We start from the raw sequence: 18025 nt of genomic DNA on the forward strand, positions 1-18025 counted from the left end.
ACATATGGACTTAATGTGATCACAGATTAGCTGTCCATTTCAGATTGTTATTATATACCCAAACACAAGCTTATAAGGGATTGAGCAGATAAGCAATATGAATTGCTATTGATTATTTGTTTGTAAACATAAATGGAGTATAAATATAGTTGCCTGGTTTGAGTCTTGTACTGAAACATATTTATCACTGACCCTTTACCATATCCATGCATGCTAGCCTTATAAATATTTTATCATAGAGAATCATAAAAAACAAAAACATTTGAAATACACCAGTCTGTACTGAAATGAAAACACTATAGAAGAGGCTGTTTTTATTACTTCATTATTTCAAGTCAGACAGCCTGACAGAGTACCAAAAACCTAATTAACGCAACTCTGGCATCAACAAGCTCTAATGTTATGGTACAAGCTGTGGCCTCTTTGACCCAATGCCTCTGCTCCCACAAAATGAAAGTACTGAGGGTCTTCCATAAGTGAAATGTACCACCATTGTCAGCCACCAGATACTGGGCCTTCAACTGTGGTAATGTCTTAAGTTAATTTGGGATCAACGCCCTTCATTTCGACTTTTCATAGTTCAGCTCTGCTCAAATACAGGCTGCCTTTGTAACACTGACCCATTTAAGATCAAACAATGGCTGAATTGAGTAAGACCCTCAAAGCAACCACACTCTTCTGCATTTTTGACATGCTTCTGTGATAATGTGGGGAAAAAAAGAATTACAAGAATGTTTCACAAAAAGAGTTGAAAACAGAGCAATACAAATATACTCAGTTAAAAACAAAACAAAAAAAAAGGAAATACTGTATTTAAGCATGCATTACAAGCACACGTAGTTTAAAAACAAAAACATCTAACCAGGATTTAAATACAGCCTCTGAGCCATTTTATTCTCTCTCTCTCTCCGTCTCTCTCAACGACTGTAGAAAACAGTCATTGGTGTCTCTGTCTCTTTCTGTCTCTCTACACTTTCTCAGTACCTTCTGCACGTTTTGCACGTCAATCCTTCCAAAGTTCACACACTGTAGGCCTTAAACCATTTATCCCAATGTGCCCATCTTTCTACATCAACCAGAAAACCTCCGCTTTAAGCCAACTATATTTTGCCATCTAGTGGTACAACATACAAAATGCCTTCTCCTAAACAAAGAAACCTTCACTTGCTTAAAGCTTTCTTGAATATATTCACAATTTAGGAAAAATTACCAAAATAGAACAATCTTAACACTTTGTTGTCATCATGAATTAATTGCAATTAACATTAAATTACATAAATTATCTTTGATACATGTAAAAATATATCCCAAAGGCTAAACACCAGAGCCTGTGGGCTTATTTACAGTGTCCTTGCTGCTCTGTAGTTTGCTCATATCGCCGAGGCGTTTTAAAAAACTGAAAAACAGTCCAGTGGTCTCAGTTTTGAACACCACAGGCTTGCTGCTTGCTGGAACAGTGTCACTAGTTATCTGTACATTGTTGTCTGTGGGCTGCATGACAGGAGCTGAGGAAACAGGTGGCTTGATTGTGTTTTCTGCTGATGTGTCATTTGTGTCTTGAGCACCTGATTGTTTTAAGTTGTGAGAAATGTCAGTATAATCAAACACTGGTTTGGAGGGAGGGTGTCCGGCGCCCTCTCGCTCTGGCATCGTCCCCTTTTCTTTAGCCACATGATTTGGAGTTCTGACGGGCAGTTCAGTCCACCGATTACTTTCCCCTGCCTCGGTTTTTGGGACTTTAGTAGGCAGCGTATGGCGGCGTCCAAGGTTACGTTTAGGGGAAGGTTGAGGTTTGAGCAAAACTTGAAGCAAATCCTCATTGCTGGGGTCATCAGGATACCGATCCTCTTCCTCATCAAATGTGAGCTGACGGCGTATGGGTGCATTTGGAGGAGGAGACTTCTGATTTTCCAGAGAGTAGTCCCCAGATGAGACGCTGCCACGGCTGTTCTGAAAACGCAAAACTTTTTTAGATGCTTCACGCAGCTTTTGGGCCTCCTCCTCATTATTATCTTGCAGATCTTCCTCACGATCATCAAAAGATCTAACTGTGGACATAAGTCTAACAGTCCTTTTGAAAGGGTTCATAAGTCCTCTAGAGTCCTCTTCTTTGGAAGTTTTCATCTCTTCTTCATTAGAATTTTCACTCTCTGCCATTGTGTCCTCGATGTCTGACTGGGCTTTGTGCGAGTTCCGTGAGTTCGCAGTGAGTTCAACTGCTGAACTCCACTCTTTTCTGCCCATGTCCTTAGCTCTAATTGAGGCTTGAATCTTTTGATTTACTGGGGGAAGGTTTGCCTGAGAAGTAATTTCTGAAAGGCTCCCGTTATTGGGACTACCATTAGTTGGGCTTCCACGAGTCGATGAGGGCTTTTCTGCTTTTCTCCTAGAACCACGTTTGGTGACAAAGTTTTGCAGCACAGATTCTAATGCAACACTATCCATTTCCTTATCTCTACTGGAGCAGGTAGCTGTGGATCTCCGCTTGGCTGCAATTTCCAGTCTGTCTCTGTGTCTCCGTTTCACCTCTGCAGTCTCTCTAGCTTTGTTTTCCTGCAGGAAAAAATAAAATCCCAGTTCAAACCCTTTAATTTTTCTTTTACCTCAGTATAGGAATATGCCAGCACATATAGCGCGTATATTACCTGTATAGCTCGCAAAAATCTTTCGCAAAAGGAGTTGAAAATGGAGCAACACTCCTCCAGTTTAAAATTCTTGGGGTCCTCACAGAAGTACTGTGCCACTCTGTCACTTACAGACTGCAACTCCTGAAGATCAGTTTCTACTTCTTTCAAGCAAACCTCCGCTTCCTAATTGGACCCAAAACCAAAACATTAGAGCATATACTCTCTATTAAAATTCACACAAACTGGACCAAGTAACGAATCACCCACCATTAGAAAATCCTCCATCTGTGCCTTTAGGTCTTCCTGCTTTAAAGTGTTTGCATTGGCATCTTGCACTTTCTTTACTTGCTTTCGATACTCCCCTTCAATGTCGCCTTGATGTATTCTAAAAGAATTTTTGAAAGCATTTCTTCTCTTATTCTGACGATACAGCAATACAAGAAGAAAAAAGCCATACAAGACACTTCTATATGGCTTTTTAAAAAGTATTGCTTACCTTGCTGCAGCTTCAATGTGTTTGAGCTGTTCTGGAAATTTAAGCAGTGCTGTGTCCACCTTCTGAGCTTGCTGTGATGAATTAGAAAGTTTGTTGAAAATCGAATTATGCAACTTCATCTTAAGGTGAGAAACACAGACTTCTCAAACAAGTAAAAGCCACTTGCCATCACAACATAGTGCATAAGATTCATTCCAGGTTTGTTTGCTTTGGTATCCACTAGTTTCAACAGAGAAGACATTTTGAAGCCAACTGCATTGCCCGCGTAGCCGCCCTATGATCAGACAAACATATTTAGATCAAACAAATATAAATACAAAGAAAAGTCATCCAAGACTCCACAAACACAATCATTATATACTCACAGCATTCATGTAATTTCCAGTCTTAAGGACCAGGCGAATGACAGCATGAAGATTATCGCAATCTAGCAGCTCTAAAAGAAAACATATATTGTTAACTCCAACTCCAAATGGGCGTACAACTCTGCTTTAATGGGTCTCATGTTTCAAACTCAAGGAACGCAGACATTACCCCTTCCAGCAGTGGTCAAAATACAGATGAATTCTTTTACTTCATCCATAAGGGGAAAAAATTCCTCCTTCAGCACCAAGCAGCTCAAACGCTCTTCATAGCTAAAAGACAAAACGTTTCCATCATTATCACCACTGACATTTAACATGCGCTTTTCATTGAATTACACTCAGGTGGCTTACCTGGGGATCTTGACCAACAGTAACATAAATTGATCTGCTTCAGGGAGAGCAGACATGTCACCTTTGAAATTAACCAGCTGCTTTACCTGCATTTGTGAAATCAGAAAATCTGATTATGTATTTACAAAGTAAATAAACAAAGGTTTAGAGTCACATGACGCAATAGACATGTTTAAAAAAAAAAAAAGCAACTAAAGTACCTCCCCTTCATCCGGAAGCATCTTGCATAATTCCTGCAGTTTTCCAGTACCAAAGCCCAGGCCATTTCCTGATTTGATATCCTCAATCATGTCTTTTATAGACCTGTAAATAGAGGTCAAGCGAATCAGTTATCTGTAGTTATGTTTTTACTGTTGCTTTAAAACATCTTCTGGGTGTCTGCTTTCATATCCCACTTTTCTATGCTTGGAAAAACTTGGAAAAAAAAAAAGCTGCTGACATGTACAAGCCTCTACATGCTCTAATCACTTTATTTCAACCCTCAGAAAAATACATGCTGTGCAGGACATGAGAATGATGGAATGGAAATGTGCTCAGATTGCAGAAAAACATATTTGGTAACAGAATGAGAAAGAAAAAAGTAGTTAGATTAATGTATCCATATGTTGTTCTCTTGTTTTGCTGGTGACAGTAGTTTGATCAAACATTTTAGGGATGTTAACAGTAACAGGATTGTTTTCATTCCTTTTAAGATCTGTTGTTTATGACAACTAGCTTTAGGCAATAGATTTACAATACCTCGCACAAGTGTGTCTGCAAGTTACATCAGGGAGATAACCTGTTAGAGCTGTAGAACAGTCTAGTATAGATCAGACCTGCCAGGACATGTCGTCTTTCAGAGATTTTGTGAGTATGATGCAGTCTTATTGCATACAAATCTGCCTGCCTCACCTTGTCCTCTTTACAGTGTAACATGGAAAGATTATTGTGCAAAATACTCACACCTTCACAGTGCTACCACTGACTCACCGCTTGAATTGCTTTAGGAAAATTCCAATGTTCATGCTCCTCTTGGAGCTGAGGACAGAAATCTGGGAAAAGAGAACAGAGACCGGATTAAAATCTGCTTGTCAGCTGCTAAAATGGTTTCATTGTTGACTTGAGCTCTGTCTTTCGTATCACGGACATCTCAACTTTCCAAAGAGACAGTCGAATCCAAAGGTTAAGAATTCTTTGAGTTGATTGTATTGAACATTCCAGGCAAAGATGCAGTTTTTGCACCTTTTCACCATTTCTCTTGCAATATTCTAGGTGAAAGGTCAAAGTAAAAGTTAAAATGTGTTGTTAGTCAAACCATGATTGATCAAAACTTCATTAAGTAAATCTATCTACTGGTGTTTATTATGGACGGTAGCTTAAATACAGAGCATGGACAACAGAGTGATGTCAGTGAGAACACAATTAGACCTTCCTTCAGCAAACAAATGAAAATAATAATACTCCACCCTTGTACGGAGTGATTTTACATCAATACATAATGTTTCTGACAGAAACATTATACTATTGTTGTCATTTATTGTATTTATATATTGCAAAGTTGGGCCTATAAAATGTAAATTGCAATTTTAAGTTTCACATAAAGGGTAATAAAGTTCCTATAGTATCACTACATTCCCATTTCCTAAAATCACCACTTTGGTCACTCTGGTTTTAAATGCTAGGAGAGGAAAAGATTGCAGGGACGTCTGTTTTTTCTTAAATGTAAGCTTGGGGGGGATCGATTCAGGTCAAAAGAACTTCCATACCTCAGCAATAAACAGGAAAGAATATAAAACCTTTCAATCTATTGTACAAACCTTGGGGGTCAAAGTTCCACTACATGAACGGGTGATAGTGACACATTTATAGTCTGGCTAGCTGCACTCACCATTTCCCCTGCTGTGGCAGAACTTGGCAGGCCTCTCAGACTCTGACGGTTCAGAGCTTTGATTTGCTGCTGGGCCTGCTTGTGGCTGAACAGCTCCTCCATATGATCAGTGTCCAGCTCATATTCCCCATCAGTCTTATCTGCTGTCCAGATATTGTGCTTTCCTATAACTGTGTGTTTGGGTAGGGTCTCCCAGTTGAAGTTGCGCATCTTGGAGCGCCGGCGCTCCAAACTTGAAATTGGACCCAGGCCATGTAGGGATGGAGGTGGAGGAGGTGGTGGCGGAGGAAGCGGAGGTGGAGGTGGTGGGGGTGGAGGTGGGGGTGCAGGAGGACCACCTGGCTGCATCTTTTAATAAGAACCTCTCAGCAGGTTTTGAATGCATCCACACTCATATTCATGCATAAAAGCTGAATTTCAGCATATATTGGAATGCAGTGAATGTAGAAGCGATTCTGGTCGTTTTTACAGGAATGTGGTGCAACAGTCAGTCCTGGAGTGACTTGTTCAAAATGTTGTCAGTTAGGATGATGCATTCCGACTGAAAGAAACAAAGCAGGGTGGGGACACATAAGCTACAGATCTTCATACACTCTACAGCAGTGAGCAGCTTTGTTTAGCACAGAGTACAGAATTTACTTTCTTTACTGTACATAAGATTAATTATGGGAGTGATGCCGCCGATTATTTTCATAAAAAGTTTCCTGAAACTTGTGCAAACACTATAATAATTCATGATCCACTTTGGAAACACATAGAGGCTACTTTAAATCTGCCATAACAGTCACTTTAGGAGATCTAGACGCTCCTGGTGTTTTATCCAGTACAGCGCTATGCTTGTCCACCGTGATCGGTAAACTACTAAAACCAATGTTTGTTCAAACACTTAGCGTTATTTTTAGTTAAAGACCGGAGAGAAAGAAAGAAAAAGTCAACTCACCTTTGTGTTGGACTCAGCATAAGTCCCATCATTCCGCTTCCCTTTTTGTTTCTTTTCTTATGGTCCTCTTGCTGAAATTTCAAAAGTAAAGAGTGACATCAGCCTGGATAGAGTGTCGAAACTACCTGTGTGTAAATGACACGCCCAGGTGAACTCACTTAAAATCCATGACAGCCCACACCTTCCCAGGCATTCTGGGATTGGCTTTTTTCTTTCTTTCTCTCTCTCTTTCTTTTCCCTTTGGAGTCTGGGGAGGCGCTGCGTTTCTATCCATCTGTCAATGAGTTGCGTCAGTAAGCGGTCAACTGGAATGACAAATATTCTGACTCAAAGAGAAAACCCATTGAACATATGTAAAAAGTAATAAATACATTATCAACTTTAATTAAAAATAAATCAAATGTTATATACTTTAGTAAATATTCCTGCGGTGAGACCGTCATGTATTTGAATTCATTATATATATTAATTTTCAACTAATATTCAGGCTTTAACTCTATATTATGGGAGTTCTCTCACAAAGGTAAGCTGTATAATAAGTCCAGCTCTGATTGGCTGCGTCTCGTTTGACTTCCGCAAACATAACTTGCCGCTTTGATGGCATCGCAACCCCTTCCTTCCCCCCTCCATTTTTTTTTAGCATAATTTCACATTTTAATGCACAAGAAAAACTTAAATTCTCACATTTGTCTGTACATATTTTGACCGAGACCAGCACCAACATTTCTTCTTGGTAAACTAAACTGCTTGAACCTTGCTCCGTAGATGCTCGTTATCAGATAACGATAACGGATTGCTCACCAGTCACAAGCCCAGAATGTGTATTTGTTTTTGTGTAATAGAGTACATTTAACACCAGTAATACAAATTAAGTCGACTGTTTTTTCTACGTGGTGTATATTTATCGAAATTCCACAGGATTTCGCCTCCGAATAAATGCCTCAGTTTGAGCTCTGATGACCATATAAGGAAATCCGTACAACGCAATCGGACCCCTGAGCTGGGGACTCGGTACTTAAAAACTTTAGTCCCATTAATAAAACAGGACTGCAAGTCATATTATGATAGAAAATTGACATAAACATTTTTCAAGATGGATACTTCAAATCATCCCGCAAATTGTCTGCAATGCGTTAAACAGTGTTAGTATGCAAGCCATGGGATTTTCTCAGATACTGAGGAAAACTTGCATGTTGTTTGCCTTTTCCAATGGAAAATGACCTGTGGGATAAAAGCAGGAAGTGAAAGCTATACTGAGGGAAGTCAGAAGGGACTGACAGTAAAGAATATATTTAAGACTTAATTACAAGACCAAATGTGTGACCACAACAAACTATCATATTATATAATTTATAAAGGTAGGATTAGATAAGAGTGTGTTATAATCTAATCTCTTAACCTTAATCTCTTATTCTGATTTTATCTGAGAGCACTGTGACCATTAACAAGCTATTTGTGTTAATGGCAGAGAAGCTTGAAAAAGCAATCGTGTCTGTGATTCTAATATTGACAGATTGATGGCTTTATTCACTGCATACACCACCTCAAAGAAAACATTCAGTTTCTTTAGGCTACTTCTGGTCGCCCTGTCTCATTCTTTCAAACCAACAACATCAAAAACCTTAAGCGCATTTTCAGAAAAAAAAAGTGTATTTTAAGGAATAAGAAATAAGGTAATCCACTGAAAGCATGTTGCAGATATATTTTATCATGTACATAATTAAAATTACATACTGAATATTGTGAGTTTTCTTTACATACATACTGTGAACTGTAACCATACGAAACTGACAGCTCCTGTGTCGAAAGCACATCTAAGTGAAACAAAACATCCAGCAGACTTTATTGGATTTGCAGAAGATAAAGACAATCAGCTGACTAAAACAATCTAAGTAACATACAAATTATGTTACAAACAGGTAAATAAATAACGCAAACTATATATATGCACTCATACATTCTGTTTTTGAAGACGCTGACACTTGTACTGTAACCTAAAGTGCACCTTGGTCCACTATTCCCATTCGGTATTTCAAAAGGAAGTTTTGCAGTTGCACAATGCCAGCTCCTACAGTCACTGCAACACTGGCTGCGTGCCATGTTTTGATACGGATTTCTTTATGATTGTTGAGATCTTATTAGATTAGGAATTGATGAGGATTTGCTGTTAAACACAAATGTCATGTTTGTTCAGGCTTGTTTCCATGTGTAAACTCCAGAGTAAAAAAGACAGATAGTTGCAATGGTGCCGGACTTGATCTAACACTGTATCCAAAATTTAGGTGTAAAATAATTATGACTGTATATTAGGTTAGAGAAAAATCATGTTTGCTAAATATATATATATATATATATTTACTGTATATATATTCCCCCTCTACAGAAACTGTAAACTGACCATTCAGGCAGGGATTATAACAGTGACAGTAGAAACATAGTGGGGCAATTTTAAAAATGAATCTATATTCTGATGTGTTTGACTCAAAAGTGTTAAAATTGATCTCGTGATCACATGTGCATAAGGAAAATAAATACAATTTCTGAACATTGTAGCAGTATCCTGCTGACTTGCTGTTCTTTTTAAGAATTCCTCCTATTTGATGTACACTGAAATATTAAAAGGGAACCTTACACAACAATACAAATACATCAAAATAATGCATGTGCAAACTGCAAAGGAGAATCTCGACAATAGTTGACTATCCTGTACATATAAGTGATGGAAATGATTGTGCTAACTAAAGAGTAAGAAAATAACATGGGGTAATTTTGTGATTTAACATAAAACAACATAAGAACAACTTAAAAAGTTGTCCATCTATGTAATAAATCATACTGAAAAACATTACAAAAGAGCTATATCTGGCTGCTACTTATTCTACAATATACTCCTTTATCCATTTAAATTCCTCGCCATCTAACCACAATGCCAGCATGAAACTGTACATGTCAAAATGCTGAACCCTGGATGCATATTACTGCTCCTCCAGCCACGATGGCTTATCTGATCCTGGGGGCTTTAACTTTACGTTGAACTGTATAAGAGTTTGTTCTAACTGCTGCTGGTTGCCAGCAAAATAAGCGGAGATGGCATTATGGAAGAGAAGCAGCTGCTTGTGCATCACCTTCACCTAGAAGAAAAGAGAGGAGAGAAAATGACATTACAAACATGGTTTCAGGTGTTTACATGAAAGCAAAGCCTGCAGACATTTATTTGAATCACTAACTGCTCGGAATACATTCCTAAAAATAACTTGCACATTCCTCTGACACCTATTCTCAGGAGTCAAGCAGGCTGTTTTAAAGATCTCAGAAAATACTATCTTAAGTTTAACTTGAATTTATTTGCTATTTTACATTTATCTGGCAAGAATTTCCATGTTTTTTTTTTTTAACAGTTCTTGTCATGAGTGACATTTCATTTTCCTAAAGCCAGATTTATTAACCAGGGATCAGAGTGCCAGGACCTTCACCACAACTACTGTCCGATCCACAAAACACCGAACTCCTACAGCCCCTTTCTGCAAGTGATGGCCCCACAGGAGGGATTGCTGATGTACTGCTTTTCGGCTGTGCCCATCCAGGCCCTGTGGTTTTAAGTATCTTGGAGTCTTGTTCATGAGTGAGAAAAGAGTGGTGCAGGAGATTGACACTGTACTAGTCTGTTGTGGTAAAGAGAGATCTAAGTGTGAAAGCAAAGCTATCGATGTGCATTTCCACCCTTACCTAGGGACCCAACCTCAGAGTATTGACTGAAAGAAGGAGACTGTGAATACAAGTAGCAGAAATTAGAATGAGCCACTATTTATAGTAGTTGATTCGAAGCATCCTCAACATTTTACCTGCATCTTTGTTCAAAACTGTCTTTCAGTCTATCGGCCCCCGTGTGCTCTATATAACTAGTGCTTCACTGCTCTTCGGCCAAGTCCCTGCTTATTTTAAGAAAGATGCCATTCAATCACTTAAAAAAATAAAAACTTGACTCTTCTCATCCTCACAGTTATACACCAATCTAAAAATGACTGTTTATTGGTAGCAGTTTAGAAAAGGTTGAGACTAAGTAGCATACATCTCTTTTAGACAAATGCAGAATTCTTGGTACATTTAAATCTGGCTTTCATAGAGCTCATTCCACCAAAACAGCTCTCTTTAGTCTCCAGTGACATTTCTATGCAAAGCGATGCAGGAGAATGTTGTTTTGCTGATGCTGGACCTGACCTCTGCCTTTGATACTGCTGACCATGACATGATTCTCCACTTCTCTTGCCTACTGCGTGTCACAAGTTTCTTATTTTGCCTATCTGTTCCATCTTCAGCATATTTTGAGCACTTTTAAATGACATTTATTATCACTGGTACACAGATGACTTTCAGTTAAATATCTCTTCTAAGCCCAAGATGTTTCTACTGTAACTTAGACATCTTGCATAAATGATTAGACTGTATTAAAGGTTGGATGGATGGCAATTTTCTCCAGCTTACTGAAGAGGAAACAGAAGTCCTTGTTTGTGCCCCTGTCATATCTGTGCTTAAGGTAATGGAGATTCTAGGTCCCCTTGTCACATCTGATAAATCTTCCATCAGGAACCTTGAGGTCATTTTTGACTCAGCTTTGTCCCTGGAAGCTGACGTGGTTCGCTCTTGCTTTTACCGGTTGAGAAAAATTTTCCAGGTGAGTTTCAGTCTTTCAGGCTCTAAACTGGAAATTCATACTCATGCCTTTATGTCATCACTTTTAGATTTTTGCAATTCGGTGTTTACTTGTTTCAACAAATCTTCCCGGACATGTCTGCAGCTTGCTCAGCATGCAGCTACGACACTGCTGACTGAGTCTTCCAAGTACTCAAATGTCACACTGATACTAATTCAGTTGTACTGGCTCGCCATTAACCTTCAGAGCGCACTTTAAGATTCTAGCGCTGACTTTTAGAGCTCTGCATGATCAAGCATCAGTGTGCATGAGTCAAATTTTACATTCATACATCACCAGCAGGTCTCTGAGGTCATGTGATCAGGGTCTATTGGTTTTGCTTCACAAAAGACTGAGAACTAAAGGTGACTGAGGTTTTTCCAGCAGTGTTCCCCAGGAACTCTCTCCCACTGAGCTTAAAATCCGTGGACTCTGTGGTCTCTTTTAAAAAGCAGCTAAAAACTCATTTTTAAACTTACTTTATGTTTTTGTGATGAAGCACTTTGTGATATTTATCTTTAAAGGTGCTATATATTCAATTTTACTTTGCTTTACCTTCACTCCTCCAAGTAAGGAGCCAGTTAAGGACGTTTGGACATCCAACTAGGACATCTCATAGTTGAGATGCTTTGGTCATTCCTGTCAAGAGGAGGCCCCTGAGCAGATGCAGGCACACACTAGAGAGATTAAGTCTCTCGGCAAGGGCGGCTCTTTTTTCTGCTAATATAAGTTCTAATTGAGGTTTTACCTTGAAAGTAGCAGAAATGCAAAAGATTCCTTCTTTTTGCTGTTTAATGATAGCAGTTATATTCAACACTGTGCTCACTAAACACAGTAACATGGGTATCCTTCAAGCAAGTTAGAAGAGGCATTGGCAAGACACAGTACCGTACCAAATATTTTAAATATGATTGGGGGTTTTTTTTGCTTGTTTTTTTTCCACGTTCAGAATGACCATCTCAAAAGTATTACGAGCAGCTGTTTTTAAGGAGGCATATCATACATTAAGGGCACAAACAAGGCGGTTGTTTGTGCCCTTAATGTTTGCAAGTGCCTAGCCTGTTTCAAAGCCACATCCTCCATGAATGAACCCTGACTTTGGGTGTGGGCTTTGCTTCATGTGAAACCACAATGATGTCAACAACACTGATGTCATGTGGTTACCAATGCTGCATGATTGGAGGTAAAAATCACTGGAGCCAAAACCAGTCCCTGTACCCTTCCTAAGTATTCAACCCTCAAAAATGTAAATGTCATCACCTGCAAGCAAAACTGCAGAGCCTGAGTGTGTAATTTCACAAGGAATAAAAATGGTATGAAAAAAGGAATGGGACAGCATTTTAAACACTATAAAAAAGATTAATGAATTAAATTTGTGTGCAATAAAGGAGAGGTTGTACTGCCCTGATTTACATCTAAATATTATTGCAACCTTTGGGTTGCCTGGTCCTGTGTGTCTGTTTGTTGTTTCCTCATACTTTTCTTTTTAAGTTTAACCTAAAGGTACCCTTAGGTATAGTCTGCAGAAATTCAGAAAGTATGCATAAGACCTCAAGAAATCTGCCAGAGAGCCCTCATGCGCTTGATTTGACAGTGGGGCAGCCTTAAGGCCTTAAAGGCTTTAGCACAAATGTGCCACAAAGTTGGTAAGTCTCTGAGTGTGGACACTGGGATTATCTCCTAGAAGCAAGGCTTGCTATTCAGCAGCGATCTTGAAATGCTTCAAGCACTTCTTTAGCTAATGACTTAAAAAATACCCAAATTAATTGAAATGGTCTGGGACATAAAACCAGCATGTGCAGTGTAACGAGGAAATCTGAGGGGGAAAAAAAAGTGCCAACTTTGCCCAAAAAAGTGAAGAAGTTATACTTATATCACTATCTTTCACTACTAGAGCTAAAAAGAATAACAATTCAGAGGACTGCACTCTTTAAACATGCAGGGATTTCAAGAATAAAACTAGACTGTAATCTGAACCTTGTTTTCTTCCAGGAATTTAAGCTTGATGGTGACATCACTACGCAGCCTTTCATATTTGTCTCTGTGGATCTGGTACTCATGCTGAGCCATCTCAATGCGAACCACGCCAGCTGCATCCCTTGGTCCCAAACTCAGTTCCTCCAGATCAGAGCGATAGGCATCAAACTCAAGTCTGAACACAAACACAAGACTGTGAGTTATTTTCCAGACAACCATTAAGTTTAACCACTTAATGGTTGTACATCTTATTAGTTCAATACCTTGCATTTTCGTAATGCTTAATCGTCATCAAAGTATCTTCCATTGTTTTGTTGACCAGTGTGTTGACACTGGATACGAAGAAGTTGATGGCGCCAAGCAGAGCCTCGCCATTCTTACACAACAGCTTTTGTGTTTCTGCATTATACCCAAACTCATCCTGCAGAGAAATACAGAGGTTTTACCTGCCAATGTCATGACATGTCATATGGGGAGATTCTGCAATACTATACCTGCAACTCTGGGGACTTCTGGCTGAGGTCAGTGAAGGCATCTCCTAGAGCCTGCTGCGTCTGCACAATTCTTTGAAAGTGATCGGTGAGACCGGTGGCCAGTCTTAGGATGTTTTCATACTTGCTCTTCGTGTCTCTTAACACGTCAATCTGAGCCTCAAGTTCCAGGTCTACTGTCCGTGAGCCTCGGCCAAACTTTTCTGAGAACATCTGCTTTGTACACTGCGCAACGAATATGAACAGAGATCAACACACAGTGCCAACGCAACCTGACGTAGTCTTTGGAACATAGACATATCCAAGCATATCTATTCCATTTTAAAAACACAGCATGCCCACTTAGTGCAGAATACCTTGTACGTGTTTATGCCCCATTTCTTCACACTGTCCAGTTTCTCCACTGCTACACCACGAGAAACTTCTTCACTTGAATTTGTGTTATGGTTCGACGACCCTAAAAAGAACATAAAAGCTAGAAATAAACACACCGGGTACACAGTACTGGAGCTTCTTCTATGAAGAGAAGTTTTTAAGGCAGTGGTTTACAGAAAATAAGTGAGGACAGTGTGGACAGGGTGATGAGCATGGTGATACCTGGATGCTGCTCTGTGTGGTGGGCAAGTCGACTTGCTGCAGATTGACTTTTAGGCAAGTTAACACCCCTGGATTTCATGCGAATGTCTGAAATGAACATGCCGGTGATATAGAGTAAGAATGAGAGGAAGACATGGAAAAATGACTGTAGTGAAACATGCCAGAGCAGGTTGGGAGTGAGATATGCCGCAGAACAGCAGAGCATGAAGACCGAAGCCCCTTTCTGACATGGGATTTGTACGATTGCTGGCTTCATTAATCTGTTGAAGTAATTCAGTCATTCAGACAAAGGTAGCTTCCGTGTCAATCTTCAAACATTCCCACAATATTTGTAGAAATAACCATGGTAACTGGACTGGATATTATGTTACACAATGCTCTTATATCCAGATCAATCCTGTGTCAGTGGTACTTAAGTCATGAAATGTGACATACTGCATTTACACAACATGTGTAAATGTGTGCACTTTCTTTGATTTGTAAATGATCACGGAGAAAGTGTGCTGCGATACGCTGTGCATTCAGACATGAAGCCACCCATGTTAAGGGAAAGGAATGAAAGTCCAAAAGGAGCTTAAAAACTGTTATGCTCTGCAGTAGAGGACACATAAAGAGCAGGGTTAGAGGGGTTTTGAAGTAAATAATAATCCATCAGGCAGGCTTCACATGCACAATAAAAGCATTAAAAAAAGAAGATGAAAATGGAATTCATGGGATGAGATGCAAGTACCAAATACTGGCAAAATGGTCAAAGTGCATTTCAAAGTACAGAACAGAACAGATTTTTTTAGACATCAACACAACATTGAATGTGACAGCCCTGTAATATCTGGTTAGTTCATTCCTATTTTTGAAAGGTGCCAAAACATTACTTCTTGCTGAAGCTGTTCAGTGGCAGAGTTCGGTAGGTACAAGCAAGGTTACATACGAGTCCGCTCATCAAGCCTCAAAACCTCTTACAAGGAGCCAAATAAGACCAACATATCAAGGTTAAATAAGAAAGAAAGGGTTTATTAGAATACACAGCCACCTGGTCCTGGTGCAGGGGCTTGTCTTCTGTCCACATACTCAGGGTTGAAGTAAACAGCGGGTCCTAAGGAATATGGATGTTTGTGACATAAACCAGGAGACTGCAGGTCAGCAGCTCTCTTGTGACACACAAAGAAAAGCTCCTGCTATTGTTTCTTAAAAGGTGCACTAAGTATCAACCTCTTTCAGTAACTGAAAGACAGTACAAGCACTGATCTCTGACACAGTCTTTACCTGACAACAGCAGAACATCGTGAAACAAAATCTCTTTAACTCTTTAAGGGTATTTGTGTCTGTCAGCCCCTGGAAAAGGAGTTGCCGGGTCAACTGTACTTATTAAAAATCCTGTTCAACTGATGTGTGCGTTTTAGCATGAAAATTACTTACTGAACAGCAACTTGTACTTAATGCACCTTTAAATTTGTAATATCCCTGCAGATATTACTTAGAAGAATAAACAACAAAGCAATACCAGCAGAGAATGGAAGCATGGTTTGCTAAAAGTACCTTTGATACTGCTGGTTGGGATGATGCCCCCTGCAGGTCCTCCATAACCTCCAGAGACAATACTGGTTTCATTCAGGTTGGGTCCAGACACCATCACCTGCTGGAGATCCTGAGTTAAAACAGATAAACACAATTTATTAGCTTTTTCAAAGTATCTGCATGAATGTTAAGGTGCACAAAAATGCTGAGCACACTTAATTTTATGAAACAATGTAATTTTATTTATCTTGGTCAGACCCACAAAGCTGTAATCTTAAACATAAACATAAATGTATGCCATCCATAACTTTTAGTGAAAATGAACAGAATCTATTTTTTGTAAAGCTGACCTGCAGACAGATAACATACAAAACATTTGATTATGAGCTAATAATAATAATATTACTTGTAGTAGTCGTATATTTCATTATAGAGGCCTCAGTATTGCTTATTCTAATGCTACTAATGTAATTGCTGGTGTAGCTTTCTTAATCCCAATGGGTTTTACAAATGGTGCACCAACCTTTTAATTTTACTGACAGTTTGTCATGCAAACGCTCATTTATGTCACAGTTCCCTCCTGTAGGTGCTCTGAACGATTCAACGTTATCGGGTTGGAGGTACACATCTACTGTCCCTAGCTACAGGCCTTTACATGGTTAGGTAACATTTGGCCTAACCAGCCATGGACTGTACAATCACGCAAAATTTAGGAAAACCAGATACTGTTATAAGCAAAATAGCATTATTTATTTCCACAGTGAGTGAAGCATCACTGACCTGCTCCAGACTGTCATCCTCTGGGAGAGTGCCTGTGTCTCCATTGCTGTTAATGGGGATCTCCATGGTTGCAGCCTTGCTCATGATACTGTCTGCCATAATGAAATCTCTGCAAGAAAGACAATAGCACATAAAGCTGGGGGAGAAAAACAGAACAATGCTAGCCTACATCGACACAGAATAACAGCTGGCTTACACTGATGCTAACGTGATTGACCAATAGCAACGGTGCTGATGTGGCTTGCTAGTGGGCTACTACCTGACAGCTAGCTTCAAATCCTCACCACTGTAGCTGAGACTGGAGCCAAGTTTCAGTCGCCAGAAAGACTAAACAAGTCGCGCGGGCAGTAGACTTGAAATATAACATAAATTAAACGGAGGCACCGCTGTTTTTACTTAGTATTCCATACTACATCCATGATTACTCATCCTGAATCGTTCACATGATCATCTACCTGCTTCCATAGAATTCAGACAGAAAATCCCTGCATCCAGCCAGGTCGCAGCTTTAATAGTACGACTTCGGAATAAAGGTTTTCGTGATTTTTATTTTTGTTGTGCGTCACATTAGGTTCCATTTAAAAGCACTGTGCTTCAAGTGAAATGCACAATGTATGTTTTTTAAATGTATTTTATGTGTCAAAAAGCAGGCTGAGAGGAATACAGTAATTTGATGCTCTTATTTTGAAGAATAATAACGTATCATCGTCGTCAAGCCTCCCCCATCTTCCACGTCGTGCGGTGCTGACGTAGCGTTTTCCACTGACCTGCAGTACCTAATTTCTCCTGAAGATGTCAGTAGCACTTCACGGCCCAGTAGAGAGAAACTAGAACATGGCACATCTAGAGTAACTCAATCAGTAGTATGGCTCTGGTCCCTCAAATGTTGTGAGTATTAATCATTAAAGCCTAGGTTGTTACATCTTAATCGTTCCATTGATTGCAATATCTTCTGAAATCAAACTGTATAAATACAGTCGTTTATTTTGAGTTGTGAAAAGCTTTGAGATAGACCTCACCCTAGTAAACTGGCCGCACTTCCAATTATTTGCCTCATTTATTTCAATCAGGGATGCAAGCAAAGTGCACATGGCCTCCAAATGTAGAAGTTTTTCTGTAATTATTCCAGCTCGAAGCAGAGCACCAACCCTTCACACACGCCCACAATGTATTCCTAATGGTTAATTTTCCTCCATGCACTGATTACCTGCAAGTGACATATTTTCCAGACTTCTAAAAATCTCCTCCTTCGTTTTCAGTATTCTACGCAGCATGAATTTGACAAGCGCATTTCTAGGATCAAAGCAGGCAAAATGGCAAATCATGTAG

At 39.5% G+C, this 18025-nt stretch overlaps 2 protein-coding genes across 8 annotated transcripts; both read right to left on the bottom strand.

Moving 5' to 3' along the window:
- Positions 1 to 310: 310 nt before the first annotated feature.
- Positions 311 to 6766, bottom strand: fhdc4 (FH2 domain containing 4). Its single transcript, XM_035910265.2, has 12 exons — positions 6647 to 6766; positions 5707 to 6247; positions 4809 to 4870; positions 4040 to 4142; positions 3840 to 3925; positions 3658 to 3758; positions 3489 to 3559; positions 3290 to 3397; positions 3124 to 3194; positions 2895 to 3012; positions 2646 to 2810; positions 311 to 2553 (listed from the first exon to the last, which is right to left on the bottom strand). The coding sequence occupies exons 2-12, from the start codon at positions 6052 to 6054 to the stop codon at positions 1315 to 1317; spliced, it is 2472 nt and encodes an 823-aa protein (XP_035766158.2). The 5' UTR covers positions 6055 to 6247; positions 6647 to 6766; the 3' UTR covers positions 311 to 1314.
- A 1568-nt stretch (positions 6767 to 8334) lies between these two features.
- Positions 8335 to 17239, bottom strand: LOC102789411 (arfaptin-2-like). 7 transcript variants are annotated; one of them, XM_035910282.2, is made up of 10 exons: positions 16893 to 17196; positions 16697 to 16805; positions 15938 to 16046; positions 15432 to 15494; positions 14402 to 14488; positions 14161 to 14261; positions 13808 to 14029; positions 13577 to 13734; positions 13314 to 13488; positions 8335 to 9777 (listed from the first exon to the last, which is right to left on the bottom strand). In XM_035910282.2, exons 2-10 carry the CDS (start codon positions 16793 to 16795, stop codon positions 9622 to 9624), a joined length of 1170 nt encoding a protein of 389 aa, XP_035766175.1. In that variant the 5' UTR covers positions 16796 to 16805; positions 16893 to 17196; the 3' UTR covers positions 8335 to 9621. The 7 variants fall into 7 exon arrangements, with proteins under 7 accessions (XP_035766175.1, XP_035766173.1, XP_006796650.1 ...); XM_035910280.2 differs by lacking the exon at positions 15432 to 15494 and having other exon boundaries at positions 17152 to 17239; XM_006796587.2 differs by lacking the exon at positions 15432 to 15494 and having other exon boundaries at positions 16981 to 17196.
- Between the last annotated feature and the right edge of the window lie 786 nt (positions 17240 to 18025).

The sequence above is a fragment of the Neolamprologus brichardi genome, chromosome 14 (assembly GCF_056152115.1).
Source record: "Neolamprologus brichardi isolate AB-2024 chromosome 14, ASM5615211v1, whole genome shotgun sequence".
NCBI lineage: Eukaryota > Metazoa > Chordata > Actinopteri > Cichliformes > Cichlidae > Neolamprologus > Neolamprologus brichardi.